We start from the raw sequence: 20,046 nt of genomic DNA, 5'->3' as shown, positions 1-20,046 counted from the left end.
TCATGTGTCTCTGAAAGTTCAGGTCTGAGTTCATCACTAGTTCCCAGCTGTCGTAACAGAAGCTGCGTACCGACTCCTGATCACTCCTGTTTAAGTCCAAAGATAAAGACTTCAGTTTTTCTTCTGTTCAGCTGGAGAAAGTTTTGAAACATTATAGCAGAGGCAGAACGGAAAACCAAGATCTAGAAAAATCCGGGGCGAGCCACATTACGCTGCAGGATTGAAAAATGTTATTTATTTTAAGGTGTTTTGTGGAAATGGTTGTATACCATATAGACACACAAATCTCCCAAAACAACAAGAAATTCCCCACAGAACACCCACAACCTTATTTGTAATTGCAAACTGACCATTAAAACGGACTGTTTTAATGGTTTTTCAAAGTGAAATCAATTCAAAGAAAATTAAATTACTAGATTCAAACATACAATTTCTAAATAAAATTTGGAATACAATTCCAAATTTTATTTAGAATACAAATAAATAATATGGAAATCGATTAAGTTTTAATTGTACAAGATGTAGAGAAATCTCAGTTCAGTGATTAATTTTCAAATCATCAGACTCAAAAATGGGTTCCTTCAGAAGGAAGATAATTGAATTAAATTTTTTAGTGTTTTATACAGAAAAAAAGAGAAATTTACAGACGTTTTAGCTGAAAATTGTTTCTTGAGCGGTTGGTGTGAAGATCTTGTTTCAACATGGACTTTTTGTTGGCGGCTTTTTTGTGTTTGCGATGCAGCAGGTGAGTTTCGACTGTTTTCTTTTGAGCGGAATGAGAAAAAGATCACAACCCTGAACTGAAGGCAAACGGCACACAGACACAAACAGGCTTAGACAAACAAAGGACGCGCTTCACTCCAATCAATGAGTAGTTTGAGTTCGCCAAACAGGTCACAAATTCAATTTAGCCACAATGCTTCAAAAATGTAGTTTTAAAGGCTGTTCTTAAAAATTACAACTTATTTTTTGACACTTTAGGTGATAATTTGTGGTGTAGGCTCTACTTCATTTAGAGAAAACTGGCTAAGTTTCTTAATTTCTTTACAAGGAAAATTTGTAAAGACGTTTCTTAAACTCCAGTCTGCAAACCTTTCATTACACAAGGATTCAATTTATTCTCCATGGACAATTTGTTCGATGGGAGGAATGAACAAGCCTGATTCTGAGCCCTGAATGCAGCCAAGCCCCCTGGCCTCCCTCCCATTCAGCAGAAACTAACAGAGAACATCAGTGGACTATGTTCATGTGCAACTGTGGGAAAGATAAACTTGACCTGAAAATACTTCACAGAGACCTGTGAGCACACATTTGTCACATATCTGCAGAGCTGCAAATGAGAATTATAAATCTAAGAAGTGATGCGTTTTTACACCACTTATATCAAGAGCATCAACATCAATAAACTGCTGAATTGTAATATTTTTTTTAAGTTAACTGCATAAAAAGTTTCTTTTATGCAAGAGGGCAAGAAGGTCTTAAAAACTCTCTTGGGTTTGAAAATATTTGATATCTTATAACAAAGTTACTAAAAACACTGAAAAATATAAATGGAAAATGTATAAATGGAATAACTAAAAAAAGAGACATTATTAAACAACATATCTTCTACAATTGTTTGAATGAAATGTATATGGAATAAATCAGAAATCAACTCTTCTGCACTAGTTAACGATTTCAGATTATTTGTATTAGTCACATTTACATAAGACAATAAGATAATTCTATAAACATTATAGCAAAGAAAATGCTCCAACAATAAAAAGAGGCAATGTGTAAAAAAACAAAGATTTATTAATACAACACACACCACTCTGTTTTTCCCAGGGAGACATAAATATCATGTTGTGCAGTTTTACAGGCTGTTATTTACAAGTCTGATGGATTTCTGTTGTGTTTCTTTGCTCTTTTATTTTCATCTCCTTCTCTCCTTCCTGCTCCATCTGTTTCTCCTCTTCCTGTCGCTCGCGGCCAAACTCAACCACCAAAGGTTTCCCGAGCAACCGGTATCCATGGACCAACCGCAGGGCATTTTGGGCTGTTTGAGTATCTGGCGCAGAAAAATAAACACACAAGGAAACATCCATAAAAGAATATGCACAGGGTTATTCATTTACTACAAAAACAGAAAAGTATCACTAGTCACTAGTATTGTTAGTTTATTATATCTTTGGTATGTATAACATGCTAACATTAAGATACTGAAGCCTGATATTTGAATCTAATGACGTTTCCAACCTGTTTTCTTCTCTTTATTCTGGTTCTTCTTTTCTGCCTGGTTCTGATAATCTGTACCAAAACCTAATACTAGAGCTGCTATTGAACAAATAAAATGATTTGTTGGGAGTTGTCAATCCACATTGATACAAGCAACATCAAAATCAATAATTTCAAAGAAAGTATTGCTAAATTTCCGGTGTCAAAGGAAAACATCCATTGAGGAAATGTCCAATAATGACTTCAGGAAAAAATGGAGGCGATAATCAATATGCAACATCAGTATTAAAACAAGTCTTTAGTTATTAAAAGATTTTTAAATGCATCATCAGATTTTTCATTCTGTGGGGTTCCACAAAGCTGAGTTCTTGGTCCCACTTTTTTAACTTCTAGATACACTGTAAAAAAACGTCAGCTGTGGTTGGCAGAATTTTACAAAACAAACATGGTAGAATCCATATTTGCGTTGTAAAATTCTGCGGTTGCCAGAATCACAGCTGCTGGTATTTTAACATAAATAAGAGACACTGATTTTATCTTCTTGGGCTAACATATTTCTTAGGGGGAAATACAAAAAATAAAATCAGTCACCTGGTTGCATAAGTTTGCACACCCCTGAATCACATTTGATTTACTTCCAGTCAGCTCCCCTTACTATCTTCTGCAGGACCCTCTTCTATTACATGAAGTGTACTACGATTTATATTCTGTGAAAAAAAATGAAAGATTTTTGTTTTCCTCACATCTGACTAAACACTTCCTGTTTTGGCTCAGTTAGTTTATGAGACATGAACTCTAATATCGCTTAAGATTTGGTCACAAACTCTACTTTATCAGGATTTTTGTGGACTTTAGTACTTCAGTGTTCAACATGTGAACACTCCTTCGATCCCACCTCCGTGGAAGTAAAACCGGTTCTCACCTGGCAGCATGATGAAGGCCTGACCCTTCATTCTTCCTGTCAGCAGCCGGTAAACAACTGGAGGCCCGTCCTTCTGCTCAAATCTGGAGAACAGCGCCACCAGCTGTGCGATGGACGCCTGCGCACTCAGGTTCTTCACACACAGAACCTACAGCGAGACAAAACATGCAGGGTTACAGGAGCTGATGAGGATGTTATTCAGGAAGTTCCTCTGAACATTTCATATAAGACAAGGGTTAAAATGCCTTGGAAGGTTTTCCCGGCTGGTAGTTTTGGAACCGTGCCATGCTCCGGATCCCCTCGTCAGATTCACGGTTGTTCAGGATTTCTTCGTCTGGAAGCGTCTTGATCTCCCCGCTGACAGTTAGCAGTTTTCCTGACTTTGCTCCCGATGCTCCCCCGAGTCTGCCAATTTGCTGGTTGAGATCTATCCGTTCAGGAGGAGCTGGTGGGTTTGTTTCTGCTCCGTCCTGCAGATGCTCTGATGTGTCTTTGCTCTGCAGATCTGACCCGTGGAGAGGTGAATGGCTCTGACAGCTTTGTGATTGGTCAGATGTAGCAGCAGATGCTGATCCCACTGCTTGTTGTCCTTCAGAGTCCTCTGGTGAAATGTGTTTCTGACACCTCAGAACATCTCTGTAGAGCGAGTCCATTGGGTCAGAGGATGATGCCCCCTGCTGGCTCTCCTCTGTGTCGCCGTCTGGGTTGGAAGCAACACACATCAAAGACAATTCTGTCACTTTACAACCACAAACTACTGGATAATACAGAATATTCCAAAATAAACTCCTGTGCAACCAAAATCCTTCAGAAGAAGCCAAAACATTCTTCAAAATAGTATTTTTTTGGCTGAGAGAAACTAACAATGGACATTACCCTGAACAATCATCTCTGTGGAAAAGCACGGTGGTGGTGGCATTATGCTATTAAGACGTTTTCCCCCTGAGGTACTGGGGTCAGAGTGGATTGGAAGATGGATTAATTTTCCTCTCTGATGAAGTCAAATCAGACCAAACTTCTGTTGCTTTAGGTTAGAATTACCAAAATGACTTTTCTTTTCTTTTTTTTATCAATTCAGTCTTCATTGACTGTTTTCTATATATCAAGCAGAACAATGGAAATATGTGTGGAAATTCACATTCATGTTCACATAAAGGTAGAAAACGTTACAAGCATGAGACAACATTTTCAAAAGTCTATGATTCATACTACACTAATTGTTCTCAAGGAATCTAATCAACTTGCCCCATCTTTTCTTGTAACCAAAGTTCTAAAATGAGCAAAATAATATGTTAGAGATTAATTTATTAACATCTTTGAAATCAGAAGTTTACGTATGTTTCCTCAGTATTTGGTAGCGTTGTGTATGATTGGGTCAAATGTTTTGGGTTTCTCTCATGCTTCTCACCATAGTTTTCTGGAGTTCTGGCCTGTTCCTTCAGTCAGAACCGGCATATTATAGGTTTCCAAAGCCATGACATCATCATCAGACCTTTACTTCATTGCTTAAAGAGACATTCATCAATTGTCTATGTAAACTTCTGATTTTGAAGGCATTAGTTAAGTTATTTACTAAATTTTCTCATTATTGGGACATTTAAGTGATATTTCAACTGTCTTTACTCAATGAGACCAAATACAAATGGCCTATCACGTAACATCCTAATACAATACCCCGATGTTAGTTGTGTTCATTTAAAGGAAAACATATCTAGTTTTCTTCTTTTTCTTTACTTAACTTGTATCTAAAACATTATAGAGTCTATTTTAGGATAACCAGATGTGCAGAATAACTGAAAAAGCCGAAGAATGAAGCGAATTGACAGGGAGACAAAGAGCAGCTCCCAGCAGGAAATTAGACAAAGAAAATCTCTACATGTGACTTCTATAAATGCACTGAAGACGTGTGAAGGGTGTAATTTAAAGCCTGGAAGAGAGAAAACATAATTCCACCTTTTCAGAAACGTCATTTTAAAGCAGAAAATCAAGAATTCAACATTGTTTGAGCTTGGTTTGGGACAAAAGTTCTTCTGTGAAATCTACAGTAATTTCACCTCTCTTCTCTGACGGCTCAGTTGACATTTGCTTAGGCCTGTCACAATGACAAATTTTAAAATAAACAATAAAGAAAAAAAGTTTAATTTCTAAAGAATACTTGCATTTTAAATATCCAAAATAAACAAATAGATCTGTCACGATAACAAATTTTGTTGGACAATAAATTCCCAGAAGTTATTGCGATCAACAATAACATTGTTTTTTGAGACCATTTAGTACTGACATATTAATGCATGAAAACATTCTAAAATATTAGCAAACTTTAAATTGTAATGAACATTTGTCACTGGAACTAGAAGACAATTTAAAAACCCAAAATAAATGAAGAAAACAGAAACACAAAATGAATTAAGTCTCTGTAAACAAAACTGCCCTTCAAAAAAGGGCTGATTGCGACCAAAAGCACCAGACTGAAGAATTTTGTCATCCAGGTATTGATAGAAAGAGAGAGGCACAAGAAAAATGATAAATTGTGCCAAAGGAAATGATAAAGCTTGTTTTAATTTCTAATGTGATTAATTGATTTCTTGCTTACTGTGACAGGTCTACCCACAATCAACCAAAACAACAACAATAAAAATGGATTATGAAGTCTCTCTAACCAAAGCAGCAAATCAAAAAATTATAATCATTCAGCTTAGACAAAGAAAACAGGCAAAAGTGGCAGGTAGTGCAAACTAACCACTTCATACTTGGTGTCAAATATTTGCAGCGTTTCTTAAAATGGCAGTTCCAACTATATTAAAGGGGAGCATCTCTTTGAAATGAAAATGATTGCACTTATTTCAGTTTATCTTGCGATTAATTGATTTATTTGATTTATATTGCTGAATAGTACCTCGGTGGTAGAGAGCTGTGAGGAAACCCAGCCGGTCGGTCCCCTGGAACAGCGCTTGTTCGATCTCCATCTCCCGGCGTGAGAGCGGTTGGCTGGCGGAGAAGCGCTGCGGTCGGGACAGCAGCTCCGCTCTGGCTTCGATCTTGTTCCTGATCGCTTGCAGACGCTGCCGCCTCGCGTCCGGAGCCGCACACACACCGTTGGACTGTGAGACATGACGAGGTTCAGCCAGTTTGGTCTCTGAAAGTTACCTAAAAGTTTTTTTTAATATCTGAGAGGCAACCTTGTTTCCTGACATGTCTGGTGCGTCTCTGTTCTGCCACAGCTGGATCTCAGCGTCAGTGAGTCCCAGTTCCTGCAGGCCGACCAGTTCCTTCTCCCCATCCTGCAGAGCCTGGAACTGGGAGAGGCTCCTCACTCCTGCTGCCTGCTCCCCAAACGGCCGATAGAGTGACGCTGGGGCGAAGCACTGCCTCTTTGCTACACATCTGTAAGACGGCGCTGGTTTCAAAGTGACGTAAAAACACCCGTTACCTGCAGCTGCAGGGAAACTCAAAGACATTTGGCTTCACAACTGAACGGTCTGAATGTGTGCCTCAGATGTTTTACAAGGAGAGATAACTCAGTAAGATCCTGTAGCCCTGAGGGCTAAGAGTAATTAGGTTCTCCATGTTGCTCTGTGGGACACATAGCAGAGCGTTTGATTGGCGTGTTTATCCAAATGTGTGTCTAAATTCACCTTGTAGCACATCAAGAAGGAGAGCCAAAATTTAACTCAAAATTGTAAAAACTTCCAACAAAACAGACTAAACTGATGACCTTGTAAGTACGAAAAGTCAAAAAATACATCTATATATCGGCAGTATGAGGAAGATCAATTATAGACATTTTAGGACCTTTTAAGGACTGTTATGACGTAGCTTAATAAAACAATATTTTATGTAAATGCTCAAAAATAACTTGGCAAGATCAGTTAATAAAAAGTTAACTTCATATTTGCCATGAAAATAGTTGTATTTATTATCTCAACATAGTGAGAAATCAAACTTGTTCTTTTCACAATAACAGCTCCATTAATGTCGCTACCTTAAAATAACAAGCTAGAAAGATTGTTTTGTTTAGAAAACAGCTTTATTATCTCATTATCTCAAAGTAATGAGATATTAATGCTTATTGACTAAGAAAACACAATTACAACTATCTTTGTAATATTAAGATAGATTTGTCATAACAATGATCTTATCATTTTTTGAGAAAACAATAAATTAATCTTGGTTTTTGAAAAAAAAATTTAAGAAAATGTTATTATGTAGATCTTTGTTTGTGATAATGGTTTATCACAATTACTCCACGTAACATTCACATTAAGAGCTTCAATATTTCATTATCTCAATATTTGATAGCTTGGACTGAAGATGAATGATTTACATATCAGTCCAGACTATGACGCCTAGCAGCTTGTCCAAGTTCTCCAACACTGATCAATGCACTACTGTTAATGGTCACTCTAAAGTGTCATCATGACAGCAACAATAAAAACTAAAGAAATGCTAATTTTGGACTTATCAAAATGCAAAAGCTTGCCTTATTAAAGAAAAACCCATCAACATGTAAACTAGGGGGAAAATATGACTTAATAATAAATTGTAGAGTGAAGAGAAAGTCTCAGCTAACCTACAGCCTTGATCCAAATTTTTTGGTAAACAAACATAAACAGGCAGTTTCTGACCGGTCAACGTCGACGCCGGTGTGGAGCTGCTGCAGCAGCAGGCTGTGCAGCTGCCTTTGGCCCTCTGTCTCCTGCTCCTCCAGCAGGGGGCCCTCCTCGCAGGTTCTCCGGCTCACTCTGAGGAGACACGTCAATACTCAGGACTCTTGATGACGCAGACACTGAATCATAACACAATGGTGTTGCAATCATCTCTCACGCCACACGTGGTTGGAAATTGTGCAACAACACAAGACTTAGAAGAAGAGCATTAAGAGTGGACTTTGTTTTGGTTATAAATGTCTTATATATTATGGAAAGTTTTTTTTTCATGAACAAGAAGCATTACTTCCTGAGCAAAGTGTAAATTGCTCAAACTGATTTATTAAATATATAAGGAGATGTCCAAATTATTTTTTTCATTAAAAAACATTATTTAGGTTTCGCAATTTATGAATTGCTGCAAAACCAACAGAAATAAAGATAGAAACAGCACAACACTGGTTGACCCTTTGAGGTTTGATGCCACTCAGACACTTATTGATGTGTTTATATGTTTATCTCCATCATGAAGACAGCGATAAAATATTATATATTTACATCTGGAACCAATTGTAGCAACATTTGCATGCATTTCTTTCTGCAATCAGACACTTGAGTAACATGGAGGACTCTGAAATGATTATGAATATGTTTTTTGAACAGTTTTCTTGTTTCTTAAATGGTTAACATAAATTGAACTTGCTAATAAAATGGGTAGGTTTATCATATTTGTGTTTTATATCTGATTGAAAGTAATAAAAATTGTGCTGAATATTGCATCGCCCCCAATATCTTTGTTAGGACAAATACCACAAACGATTATGATACAATTTTTTAAAAAGTTTATATAACCAACTCCTACTGCCCATAAAAGTGTCCTGTGACATGATTATCATTAAAGTAAAAAATCCAGGAAGCAAATATTCTTTTGAATTGTTTACTTCAATGTAAAAAATTGTAAACACAACACCTTGTCACCACTGTTATGCAACATAACAAATGTCCTACTAGTAAGAGGAAATAGTCTCCTCAGCTGAATACCATCCAAAACCAGAGGGAAAAATTATCCAAAAAAAGCAATAATTCAAACAAATAAAATTATGAATAAAACCTTACAAATCAGAACTAAATAAACAGAGCTGCTCCAACTATGTTGGTTTCAATGTAAGTGCAGCTTTGGAAAAACCAAAGTAGATTGCTAGTACTTAACAGGGGAAAGAAGAAAAGACAACATAGATGACCTTGGGGAAACAACCATTGTCAATTAAAAGGGAAAGGAGCAGTCAGCTGATGCTAATGAAATGCCATTGATTAAATCATCAACAGGAAGTTTGACTATCTCTACAAAAACAGGGATTTAGTCAACTGCCATTGAAAAGCAATGGTCAATGCCTACAAATCTGGGAAGAGTTATAAGGCAATTACCAATACAATGTTATTTTTATTCATTCTACAATTAAAAAATCTATTCACAAGGGAATTTCAGTTCCTATGAGACTGAAAAGCACCCAAAAGGCTTCTGAAACAATGACATTTGGAGATATTTAGCCCAAAATGTGGATGTATAAAACCTCCCAACAGTGAAGCACAGTGGTGGACAGATCGTGGCTTCGGCTTCATTTTCTGTTACGTTTCCCATTTTATGCGAAATAAACAACCTCCGAGGTCTGGATAGAAACAAGCTGTGCAGCAGAAAGTCTGTGTGAGCACTAACCACAACAGTACACGGTAAAACTTAACTTATGTTCAAATAAAACCGTTATAAACAGTTAAGCACATAACTGCTAGCTTGGAACGGCGGCGCTATCTCTATGACAACAAGAGGAAAATGACGAACTAAGCGACGCAACAGCTAAAACAACAGCTCTAGGTCTGCATTTTCACACAATTTCGAGATTAAAGTGAAACTAAAACCAAATGTTTTTTAGTCAAGCTAAAGGAAATGCTTTAAAAAAACAACTGTATCTCACACAGAAAGTGTTGTTTACCTTCGCATGTTTCCCGTTTCAGATTTCCGAATCCGGAAACAAGGAATTATGGGAAATGCAGTTGAATTTCGACGTGTTCAACTACATAAGGTTGGTTTTATCTTTACAGTAGTGGAAAAATTAATCTGTAGATAACTTAAGTGAGAGGGATTTAGAAGACAAAATGAAACGTTGTTTTTTTGATGAAATAATACATGTATTATTTCATCAAATAATAATAATAATAATAATAATATATAACAAAAGTTTAATTGAATTTCTTAAAAACCTCTATTGTTTCCAATAACGTTTCGCCTATGTAGAAATCAAAATAAGTCCTGACAAGCCTACATATTTTCATTTCTGCTGCGACAAAATATGTACGAGGAAATAAAGACGATTAAAATCCAGGCGCCACACCTTGCTTTTCTAGAGGTGTGCCTATAAACCCGTCTTTCATTAGTAATGGCTGTTTTCTTTCTAGGACCAAAAGGCTTAAAATAACAAATTACTGTGTTAAACACATATTTTTTTTTATAACCCTTTAAAAATCACTGTTCCAAAAACAATAAATACACAATGTGACAAAAATTTAACAAGATATTAAATGTTCCAACTATTATTTATATTTTTAATAAAGCCATATAATTTTTAGCAAATTATTTATCGTAAAACTATTTAAACTGTCTGGCAAATACACATAAACATCTTGATAATACAGACACCATTCAACTTACAACTCAATTATTTGACAGAAGGTAGTTTAAAAATAAAGTTTAAATAATTACTAATTTTCTTTAAAAAAATGTATACATTTTTTTCTTCTAAATAAATGTTTTCTATTTTTTTTCCTAAATGTCATATAAATTTTATCATAACCTTTAACAATAATGACATTAATTAGTTATCCTATTTATATTTACACATAAAAACAGAAACTAAATATACTATAAAATAATCGTCAATCTACATTTTTTAAAAGATAATGTGACGTATGTACGTCTGTATTTCCAATTTTATAATTTTATTTATGTAAATATTCGTCTCATAACTAAATATATTTAAGAATATTCGGCTCTTGCGACTATTCTTTCGTCTGTATGAGTGTTTTATCTGTCAAAGGTGAAGCTTTGTCGGATGTGTCCACACCCTCCGCACCCACGAGCGGCCTCAATTAGCTCTCGGCATGACGTCAGTAAGGTGACATGGGCGCTGCATGCTATTAAGGGGCTGCATGAGCTACACATTGCATGCATTATCCCCCTTCTCTCTTAGCATTTGAAGAGGGATTGTGCAGCGGGCCCTGGTCCGTCCGGTCCGGCTCGATCGGGCTCGGCTCCGCTCCTCTGCAGGGCTGCAGCTCTGCTGACTGACAGAGAGATGAGGGGTGGGGACGCAGGGTGGGGTCACAAGCAGGGAGAGGCGGAGGAGGAAAAGGCAGAGAGAGAGAGCCCAGCCCTTGAATACACGGCAACAACAAGCCGACTCAGAGAGAGGGAGAGACGCAGGAAGCCCCGGCCGTATTTCTGATTTTTGTTTTGGGGGGATGAAGCTCAGGGAGCCGTCGACGCTGCTGCGGACATGAACTGAAAAGACACACTGGAAGAGGCGGGGATCGGTGTTCCTATATATCCCGAAAATTCACAGTAAAGGTGGAAAAAAAAAAAAAAAAAAAATAGCACCGCCCCAAAAAAAAGAGCAAACCTCCTGTCTCCCCTCTGACAGTTCTTGCTACACCCAAAGCCCCGATCGACCCCCTCCTGCTCCTGCTGCTCCACCCCTCCGCCGCTGCACCGCTCCGGCAACCGAGATGCACACGGAGACCCGTAACAAGAAAGTAAGTGCACCTTATTCCTGGTCAGAGGAACAAACAGTGACATCTGCCTTTGTGGATGATCTGCCTGTACACAAGCAGAGTTGACATGTCAGCCTAACATGTGTCTGATCATTTAAATGTCAGTAAGCTGTGTCTGCTGCAGCCACGCGCATCCTTTTTATTCTGCAATCAGCGGAGGAGTTTTGTAACCTCATTGCATTTGCAAGTGCATCATACAGGGGAGTCCTGTCATTTCCACGCTAAAACACGGAAGCTTCTGCACCCCCCTCTCTCTGTGTGTGTGTGTGTGTCTCTCTGTATGTGTGTGTGTGACGGTAGTTCAGGTTCAATTTTAAATGCTCCGAGATCCCAGGGAAGCAGGAAGGAAACGGAAGGTAGCTTCTGCAGCTTGCAGGACACCATCTTAGCTTTTAAAGGGCCAGTGGCCTCTTTTGCAAACGTCCATGGGAAGCAGCCAGGTGCACTGCCTCCAGGTACTCTCTGTACCATCAGTTTTGTAGCACCTTGCTAAAAAGTAGGGCTGGGCGACATTGCTTAAACATAAAATCTTAGATTTTTTTTTTTTTATATACCATATCTGATTTTTTAAAATTCTAAACAATAAATTACAAATGACAGAAAATGTTTTTTAAAAGTGGGTTTCATTCCAGTCATCCATTCTGTGTTGTTCAACAGATTATGAGCAGGCTATGTTCATCATATTTTTTTTTTGTTTTATTACAACAATATAGTCATAATAAAGATGCAACTTTATCAGAGGTACTTAAACTTAAAATTACTTAAGTTTAAGTAATTTTAATAAGAAAAAAGCTGGTAGGACTGATGTGGCCAGGTCAGTCCATGTGACTCTTTCTTCAAAATAGACTTAATCCTTAACTCAATCGTTTCAAAGTCCTGCTACTAATAATAATTTGATGCTGATGTTTTAAAATATGAAGCATTTCCTTATATGTAAAACCTATACCAAAGTATAACTTCAAATTTAGTTATTTTTCATGTTGGAGTTCTCATAACATTACTACTTTATTCTCTTAATATTACAGCCTTATTCTTATTCTTGTAATTAAAAAAAAAATTGTAATCCGGTCTTAACATTTAAAGTCCAGATAAATAGAAGCTGCAAAACAAGATGGCCGCCCTGGGGCGCTGACATCACTCTATGAAAACACAAGGAGTACATTGGTGAAAAAAAAAATGCAGATTTTCCAAAAAATTTAATCATCAATAGTCAAAAATTCAGCTAATTAATAAAATTGATTTCTTGATTACATTTTCTGAAAGGGTTATATTGGGAATTTATGTCAGAAATTAGTGCATAATTGCTATTTTATGTCCGTTCTCCTTTGCAATATAACTCTATCTCAGTCAGATTGGATGGGTAACATCAGCTTTCCAGTCTCACCACAACTGGTTTTGGACCTGCACTTTGACTGGGCCATTCTACAAAGTAAATGTGCTTTCATTTCAACCAGCGGTGGACAACTGATGTCCAGACTCTAAAAAAACATCTAAAGTTTTAGGACACTGTATCTCGAGGAGTGGAGTAGACACTTGTGTTTATAGATGATTTTTTTCCTCCAACACTGCTGATTCAGACGGTTGAATTGGTATCCTACTTATGAGTTGTTTGTTTGATTTACATGCATTAGACCAGTGAGAAGGCTGCACAGTGAAGTAGCATTGTTGTCATGAGTGTTAGGTTAGTTGGTCTCTTTAAATTGCTTTTAGAGATCCACCCGCCTGCATGATGCTGCCACTGCTTTTCACTTTAAAGATGGTGTTTTTTTGGTGATGTTTTGCATGTAGGCCAAAGAAAAAAATCAGTTTTGTTGTCATCTGATTAGAGGACCTTCTTCTACATCAGAAGACTCCAGTCTTCAAGCGCCACTGTCCTGCAGTTTTTAGATGTGCCACAGGTACAAAACACTGGACTGAAATGACTTAATTACCTCCTTCTTGAGTAGATAAGTTCTCCAGAGCTTTGCTAATGACCTAATTATTCTATTCAGGTGTGGTGCAGCAGAGCCACATCTAAAAGTTGCAGGGCAGTGGCCCTCCAGGACTGGAGTTGGACACTTGTGTTCTATATGCTTCCAGTGTTCTCGATGTGGCTTGTGGGATGCTAAAAGCGCGTCTCTTCGGGGCTTTTTTTTTTTTTTTAAATAAAAGTCTTCTTCTTGCTACTTTTATTTTAAGGCCAGATTTGTGTGGTGCATGACAAATGGATGCCTTCACAACAGATTCTCTCCACCCGATTGTGGATCTCTGAGTTTCTATATGGGCCTTTTGTCTTAATAAATGAATACATTTTTTATTCATACTAGGGTTGAAACATTTAATGGGATCAATTACGACGAATCGATTATTGAAATAATCACCAACTAATTTGAGTATACAAACCAAAACATAAAAATTTCAGAAAAAACAACAGTCAGAGCAGTGACTAAACCAAAACTACCAAAATATACATTAAAATAATAATAAAAAAACTTCTTTGTTAATTTGTTCAACTCAGAACTCAAGTGTTACAGATTTAGCAGCATTCAAATTCTGTAAAAAAAACAAAAAAACTCTATTAAGCACTTTTCCTATCCAATTATTAATTAAAAAAGAGTCAACAGATCAGCCCCACACTGTATTGATGTGAAGTGGAGAAAGGTCTTATTTAAGCATTTATTTAGTATTTGCAAAGATGCAACCTTTGCTACCAATGATCAAGCATACTCTAAAAATAATTCTGTTATTGACTTCTAGGCAGTAGAAGTTTTTTTTAAATAGATAAAGGAAATTAATTTTTTTTGTTGCATTTTTTTATATATTGTTAATATTGTATAAAGTAAGCTGAACAGAACATCCCAATTTTTGTATTCAAATTGATTACTCTTCAGAATAATCGATTACTAAAATAATCATTTAGTTTTACTTCATATCCAGTTCATCGTAGGTTTTGGGCACCTTTCTCCTGGATTAATTTACAGACTAAACTTCAGCGTCTTTCCATTCAGTTGATGGATGGCTCTGTGAGCGCTCAAAGCTTGGCACATTGTTTGATAAACTTCTCCACATTTTTCTCCCTGACCTCTCTGCTGTGGTCACTGTGATGCTGTTTGTTCACTATTGCTCTCTAACAAACCTCTGATGCTTTTATGGAACAGCTGCGTTCATGATGAGGTTAAATTACCCACAGGTGGGTTCATGAATGCACACAGTTGCACTGGATTTAATTTCGGGTTATCAGGGCAACATATGTGTATGACACATTTTACAAATTCTCTTTGCAAAATTATTTAAATAATGTATTATGGAGTGTAATCTTATTTTTTTTTTCATTTAAATGAATAACTATTTTAAAATCAAACCTGCACATCAGGTAGAATCGCTGCTACTTCATATCAAATTCCCATTTAACTTCCTCAGCAGAGTTTAAGTCATGACAATTCTTGACAGCATATCGGTCAAAATGTCATTAATCTCACTGATATTCTGATCTCTCAGACCTTTCATCTGCTGGACTGAAGCCTGTAACAAAGCTGCTGGGCTGAGAGGGATGAGGCAGCTAGGGGGAAGTGTAGTTTTACAAACATTTCTGCGAGTCAGAGCTGAAATATTCCCAGCAGTGTTGCTCTCTGTTGGCTCAAAACGCAAGTGGGGAGAGAAAGGAAGTTTCAGTATCTGCCACATTGTTTTAAATAGCAACACGTTTCAATAATAAAATCTCAACTTTTTTTTTAAGCAATGACTGCATTTGAACGTTTTAGCATCCTCTGTGTCAGATTAAATGTGGCTTGAGTTTCTTTTATGTAAAACCTGTGTGAATTGTCAAAGAAACCCTGGACTCCGGGGTAAACATGAGACTGCTTCGGTTAATGAAAGTTTTGTAGCACAAATGGAAACCGATAGATCTGCCTGCAGCCTGGTGATTGAAGATCACAAGGCTGAAAATCTCAACCTGCAAAAACTAAAGTTAATTCTGCTTTATAGAAATTAACCCGACTTTTATTTCTTGCACCTAAACTCACCCTGTGGACATGCATGCAAGTATTGTAAATCTGCTTTATTTACAATAGCCATTGTTGAACCGCATCAGCAGCTTTTTTCGTGCATTTTTAAATTGTGCACTGAGGGCAAAATGCAGCGTAACTGCAGCTGTTTTTCTCATGTGCCCTATGACGTTACCCCTTTTGTTGCTTTGTAACACAAAGGTCTTCTTGGTCTGACAGAATGCTTATTGTAGGCTTGTCACTTTTTTTTTTCTGAACAAACCGCAAAAATAAATAACGCCCCACATCCTGCGTGGCAGACGGTTTCCTCTTATTGAGAGCTGCAGAAGTACAGCTGCTGCGGTTCAGGCTGTTCTGAACTGTAGTTGCACTGGAAGACACCTGTCACTTGGCACCAACACTTGTTTACATAGTTGTTGGTTGTAATATGCAAGTGAAATTGCATCAACTTTTGATTCCTGTGCCCTGGTTTTATATGTTGGGACATGTGAAAAATTATCTGTTTTTTGCCAGATTTTCAGAAATGTGTCAGATTGCTCATCATTTCCCCAACATGCAATAACTTTTAGGAGCCATTTCTGTACGAGTTTATCATTCTCTGCAGAATGTTTGCTTTTTCCAGATTGATGTTCAAGGAGCTGTAGCTTCTCTACCACATCGATTATGGCTGATGTCTTTCTGTCTTGGGGTGAGTGCTGCAGAGCATCAGACTATGAAAACGCCTGCTTTCATGGAGGTGGCCACAGTGATGATCAATTAATCAAGTGCATCTGATCAGCAGCACCTGCACAGGGAAGCAGCAAGTGTGTCTTAAGTTTTTCACGCAAAGCTTTTACATTTTGGCATCAGTGTTGCCTAATTAACAGTGACAATCATATATACCAGTGGCTTTTGGACAATAGGCCTCATATATTCTTTAATGTGTCCATATGTAGTTAATGGCCGTTCTGTCACAGTCAGTCAGTGAAAATAGTTTGTCAGAAATGTCAGGTTGGTTTGTTAGAAAGGTTTTGTTGAGTCTTTTAATTTAATTTTAGAGAAAACCCACTTTTAACATTTCTTTCTGATGAAATATTGTCTTCCAAATTATTGTATTTCACTTAGAGGAGCTTCAACAAAATAATAATGTGGATCTCAGCTCTAACTTCACTCTTTACCGTCTCTACCTTGATGACAGTTTTTGACACTTTTGGTGCAGATTACATTGACGCCAAAGCACTAAGCCAACATGGGAGTTGGCAGGAGCTAATGCTAAATCACCACCCCAACATTGTATTTAGCAGAAGCTAATGCTAAAGCACTAAATACAACTATCTAACATTTCTTTAACAGGATCAAATTTGTTTTTGAATAATTCTTAATAATCGATAACCAACATTTCTACACAGATCCCAAACTTTATTCAACATCTGATTACAAAATAGTCAAGTAAATTAACAATTTAGAATTTATCCGTAAAAGTTCCTTTAAGGGAAGCTAATTATGCTAAGCGCTTTGAAAGTTAGCAAATGCACTGATGAAAAAAACTAGCTTTGCTATTAGCAGATTAGGGGAAATGTGTCCACCACAGCAGGTAACTGATAACATAGCTGTGTTTTAGCACTGTGGCTCTGTGGGTAGAGCAGTCGTCCTGCGATCAGAAGGTTGTATGTTAGTTTTCAGTTTCCTCCTGTCACATGTGGATATGCTCCTCTGGTGTAAAAATGCGACTCTAGTGTAAACTGCTTTGAGTGGTCAAAATGATTGGAGAAGCGCATTAAGTTCAGTCCATTTACCACCAGGACCTGTCTAAGCATGACCTGTGCTTTACATTCAGTGGATCAGCTGAGACATTGACACGCAAACAGGGTCAGTCGTACGACATCAGCAGGACATCCACAGCAAAGGTTGCAGTGGTGCAAAGTCCAGCTATGTGTGAATGGGAGGGAAGCGATGCTGCACAGTAGATAATGATTCACTAACCTGCTGAGCAAAAATTGATCTCTGAGATATCAAAACTTTTGTCCCTCATACACAGTTTGAGTTAGTTTTAATGTGTTTTAACTTCAAATCCGTAAACTTGTCTGCTGTTTTCAAGTATTGTAGCAACTTCTGCAAGGCAAGTGCCTCAATTTGGAGTCAGATAGGAGGTCTGTTGTTTCTGCTTAAACTGTCAAAGGTCATGCTTCAAAATAAAATGTGCATTTTGGTGCCACCTCTTTGCTGGGGAGAGGAAATAATTACTTTTTTCCAAACTGGGAGGAAAACATCGCATAATTTTGCTTTTATTCTCCCTAGAAAATGCCAAAATGCTTTCTCAAAAGAGTTTTTAATTAATATAAAGGTTATCACTAACCTTATTATTATTTTTTATTAAGGTTTTGTTGTTTCTGCTCATCATGTGGTAAATGTAGCTCATGGCTGTGTTCAAAATTGCTATTTTCAGCTTGTAAACACTGTTGCTGATGGTGCTTAGAAATCTGCTGATATTTTTTTCTGTGCCTGTTTTGACTGCCTATCAGATGCTCCAGCTACTCTAGGCATGCCATGTATTTGATGTAATTGATCAAATCCTGGATGGACCCACTGCTGGTCTGCATTTGGATTAAATTGCACCCAAACTGGCATGCTTAACTGGTTTGGTTAGCGAATTTTTAAACACTTTTAAAGGTGGTGTTACTTGAAATTCTGCTTGATGATTCACATTTGAATCTGAATGAATACAGGACGTCTGAGTTAAAGGCTCTCTAAAAAAATGTATACGTTTTCCAGGCGGTGAGGAAATATTTGGGCTTGTTGGATTTTTTTTTTTTTTTTTCCAGTCGTGCTCTCGTGTGCAGCCAGCTTCAGTTCCTCGATCACCAGCATCAGCAGCAGTTCGCAGGAATGTGCTTCGAGTTCTCTCTGGTTCCTGCTTGGCGTCCTTGTGCACAGACTTGTTTCCTTGCTTGAATCACATCTGATGGTGAACCAACCCAGCTGAGTGAGTGGATGACTGGTCTGTTGGCCAGCTGGCTGCATGTCTGGTTGTGTTTGTGAGTCAGAGGAGATAAATTAGAGTGAGTTAAAAAAGAAAAAAATGATGTGGGAAGCAGAGTGTTTGCATCTGAGCAATTGTCTCGGTAGATGTTGTTGTTGTTGTTGTTTTGGTTTTGCCTTTTGGTGGCTGAATCACAGAAATGATGCAGAGCAGGTTTGAGGAGAAAATATGGGAAATGTCAGCCGGAATAAATGAAACTGGCTGGAGATGTATTAAAATCCCTCATCACCCAACATGTCACTACTTTATATCCAAGAAGACTGGCCCATAGTGACATAGGGTTTGAAATCAATTACTACTTGAAAACACTGAACTTAGATTGATTTATTGTTTTCTGTGTTAAGGCAGGCTGAAGCAGGGGTCTCTAACTCCAGCCCTCCAGAGCTACTTTGCATCATTAAGGTTCCAGTCATGCAGCAGGCCAGTGCGACCAAAATCTGATTTTTTTTATTTAATTTTTTTCCCAAATGTGACTTAGATCTGACTTTTTCATGGTAGTTTGAATGGACCAATTCCGATCTGTTCACCACACAAAAAATTTGATTTTTGCCACCTCCGTATTGTCACCTTCCTAAAGTAGTGGCATAAGTAATTTTTTGCCCAAAGTATGATTTTTTTTCTTCTTCTATTTTTCTCTTTTTTTTCCTAAATCACCTTTTAACAAAAAAAAATGGCATAGGACATTATTTTAGGAAGGTGACAAAATGTGGTTCTAAATCGGGTACATATACAGTAGTTTTCAAAGCACCTGTAGTCTGAATGGTCATGTGGCATTTTAACCGACTTTAATGTCATTGACGCGAGATGTGTCATAATTCTGCAACAGAACAAGCCAGGCGATATAAATCCAGTCAGAAGCAATGGCTAAAAATTATAATCATAAAAATTCTGAACTGATGAAAGAAATCTGAGTCAAAAAATCCCATCATTGTTGGTTGTGACGACACATCCAAACAGACTTCTCTACAGAAGCTAAGCCAAAATAACCTGTCACTATTAGCTATGCCTTCTTTTTTTTTAACTTCCTTCATCTTGGTTTGATCTTGTGACGATATTGTCGGCTCCCATTGCTGAATAACTTTAAAATCAATCCATAGATGGAGGCGTCCATTATTACTAACGTTAGGCTGCTGTTTGATGTCAACATTCTTCTTCTGCACATGTTGGACATTTTAGGGCCAAGAAGACAGTTCTGGTCACATTTAATAATATGAAAGGCCGCACAAAAAAAAATTGGATTCCAGCAAAAAATTGTAATTGAGCATCAAGATCAGATGTCCGAGGCGGCTTATCGGAGCTGCAGCGGCAAGGTTGTTGGTGCCTGTCGCGGCGGCAACCCGTTGATGGACACCTTCGGTGAGGGATGCTGTCAAGCTGAAGAAGGAGTCCTATCGGGCCTTTTTACCCTGTGGGACTCCAGAAGCAGCTGATGGGTAC

At 37.6% G+C, this 20,046-nt stretch overlaps 2 protein-coding genes across 6 annotated transcripts in view; one reads left to right on the top strand and one right to left on the bottom strand.

The window, feature by feature from the left end:
* Positions 1 to 1,769: 1,769 nt before the first annotated feature.
* On the bottom strand, positions 1,770 to 9,846 carry rbm41 (RNA binding motif protein 41). 3 transcript variants are annotated; one of them, XR_001777292.1, is made up of 8 exons: positions 9,774 to 9,846; positions 7,765 to 7,881; positions 6,319 to 6,523; positions 6,036 to 6,240; positions 3,385 to 3,839; positions 3,140 to 3,287; positions 2,809 to 2,924; positions 1,965 to 2,050 (listed from the first exon to the last, which is right to left on the bottom strand). XR_001777292.1 is itself a non-coding variant. In XM_008428485.2 (7 exons), the coding sequence occupies exons 1-7, from the start codon at positions 9,779 to 9,781 to the stop codon at positions 1,866 to 1,868; spliced, it is 1,323 nt and encodes a 440-aa protein (XP_008426707.1). In that variant the 5' UTR covers positions 9,782 to 9,845; the 3' UTR covers positions 1,770 to 1,865. The 3 variants fall into 3 exon arrangements, 1 of the variants encoding a protein (XP_008426707.1); XR_001777293.1 differs by lacking the exon at positions 1,965 to 2,050 and adding an exon at positions 2,096 to 2,316; XM_008428485.2 differs by lacking the exon at positions 2,809 to 2,924 and having other exon boundaries at positions 1,770 to 2,050; positions 9,774 to 9,845.
* klf8 (Kruppel like factor 8) overlaps positions 9,574 to 20,046 on the top strand; it is a 67,669-nt gene continuing 57,196 nt past the window's right edge. The window contains exons 1-3 of one of the 3 annotated variants that reach the window (XM_008428486.2): positions 9,574 to 9,655; positions 9,796 to 9,863; positions 11,478 to 11,589. In XM_008428486.2, the coding sequence (XP_008426708.1) occupies positions 9,829 to 9,863; positions 11,478 to 11,589 (147 nt within the window). In that variant the 5' untranslated portion in view covers positions 9,574 to 9,655; positions 9,796 to 9,828. Of the gene's footprint in view, positions 9,656 to 9,789; positions 9,864 to 11,477; positions 11,590 to 20,046 lie in introns of those variants that run through there. The other 2 variants (XM_008428488.2, XM_017308639.1) reach the window with 2 other exon arrangements.

This window comes from Poecilia reticulata, linkage group LG14, assembly GCF_000633615.1.
Source record: "Poecilia reticulata strain Guanapo linkage group LG14, Guppy_female_1.0+MT, whole genome shotgun sequence".
NCBI lineage: Eukaryota > Metazoa > Chordata > Actinopteri > Cyprinodontiformes > Poeciliidae > Poecilia > Poecilia reticulata.
Note: the sequence above shows the minus strand (reverse complement) of the source record. Positions and strands in the feature narration are given on the sequence as shown.

Coding starts and splice junctions, on each gene's coding strand:
- rbm41 (XM_008428485.2), bottom strand. Junction 6,524..7,764: donor ACCGGCGTCGACGTTGACCG/GTCAGAAACTGC, acceptor GCCGTCTTACAG/ATGTGTAGCAAAGAGGCAGT. Junction 2,051..3,139: donor GGCCTTCATCATGCTGCCAG/GTGAGAACCGGT, acceptor TTTCTGCGCCAG/ATACTCAAACAGCCCAAAAT.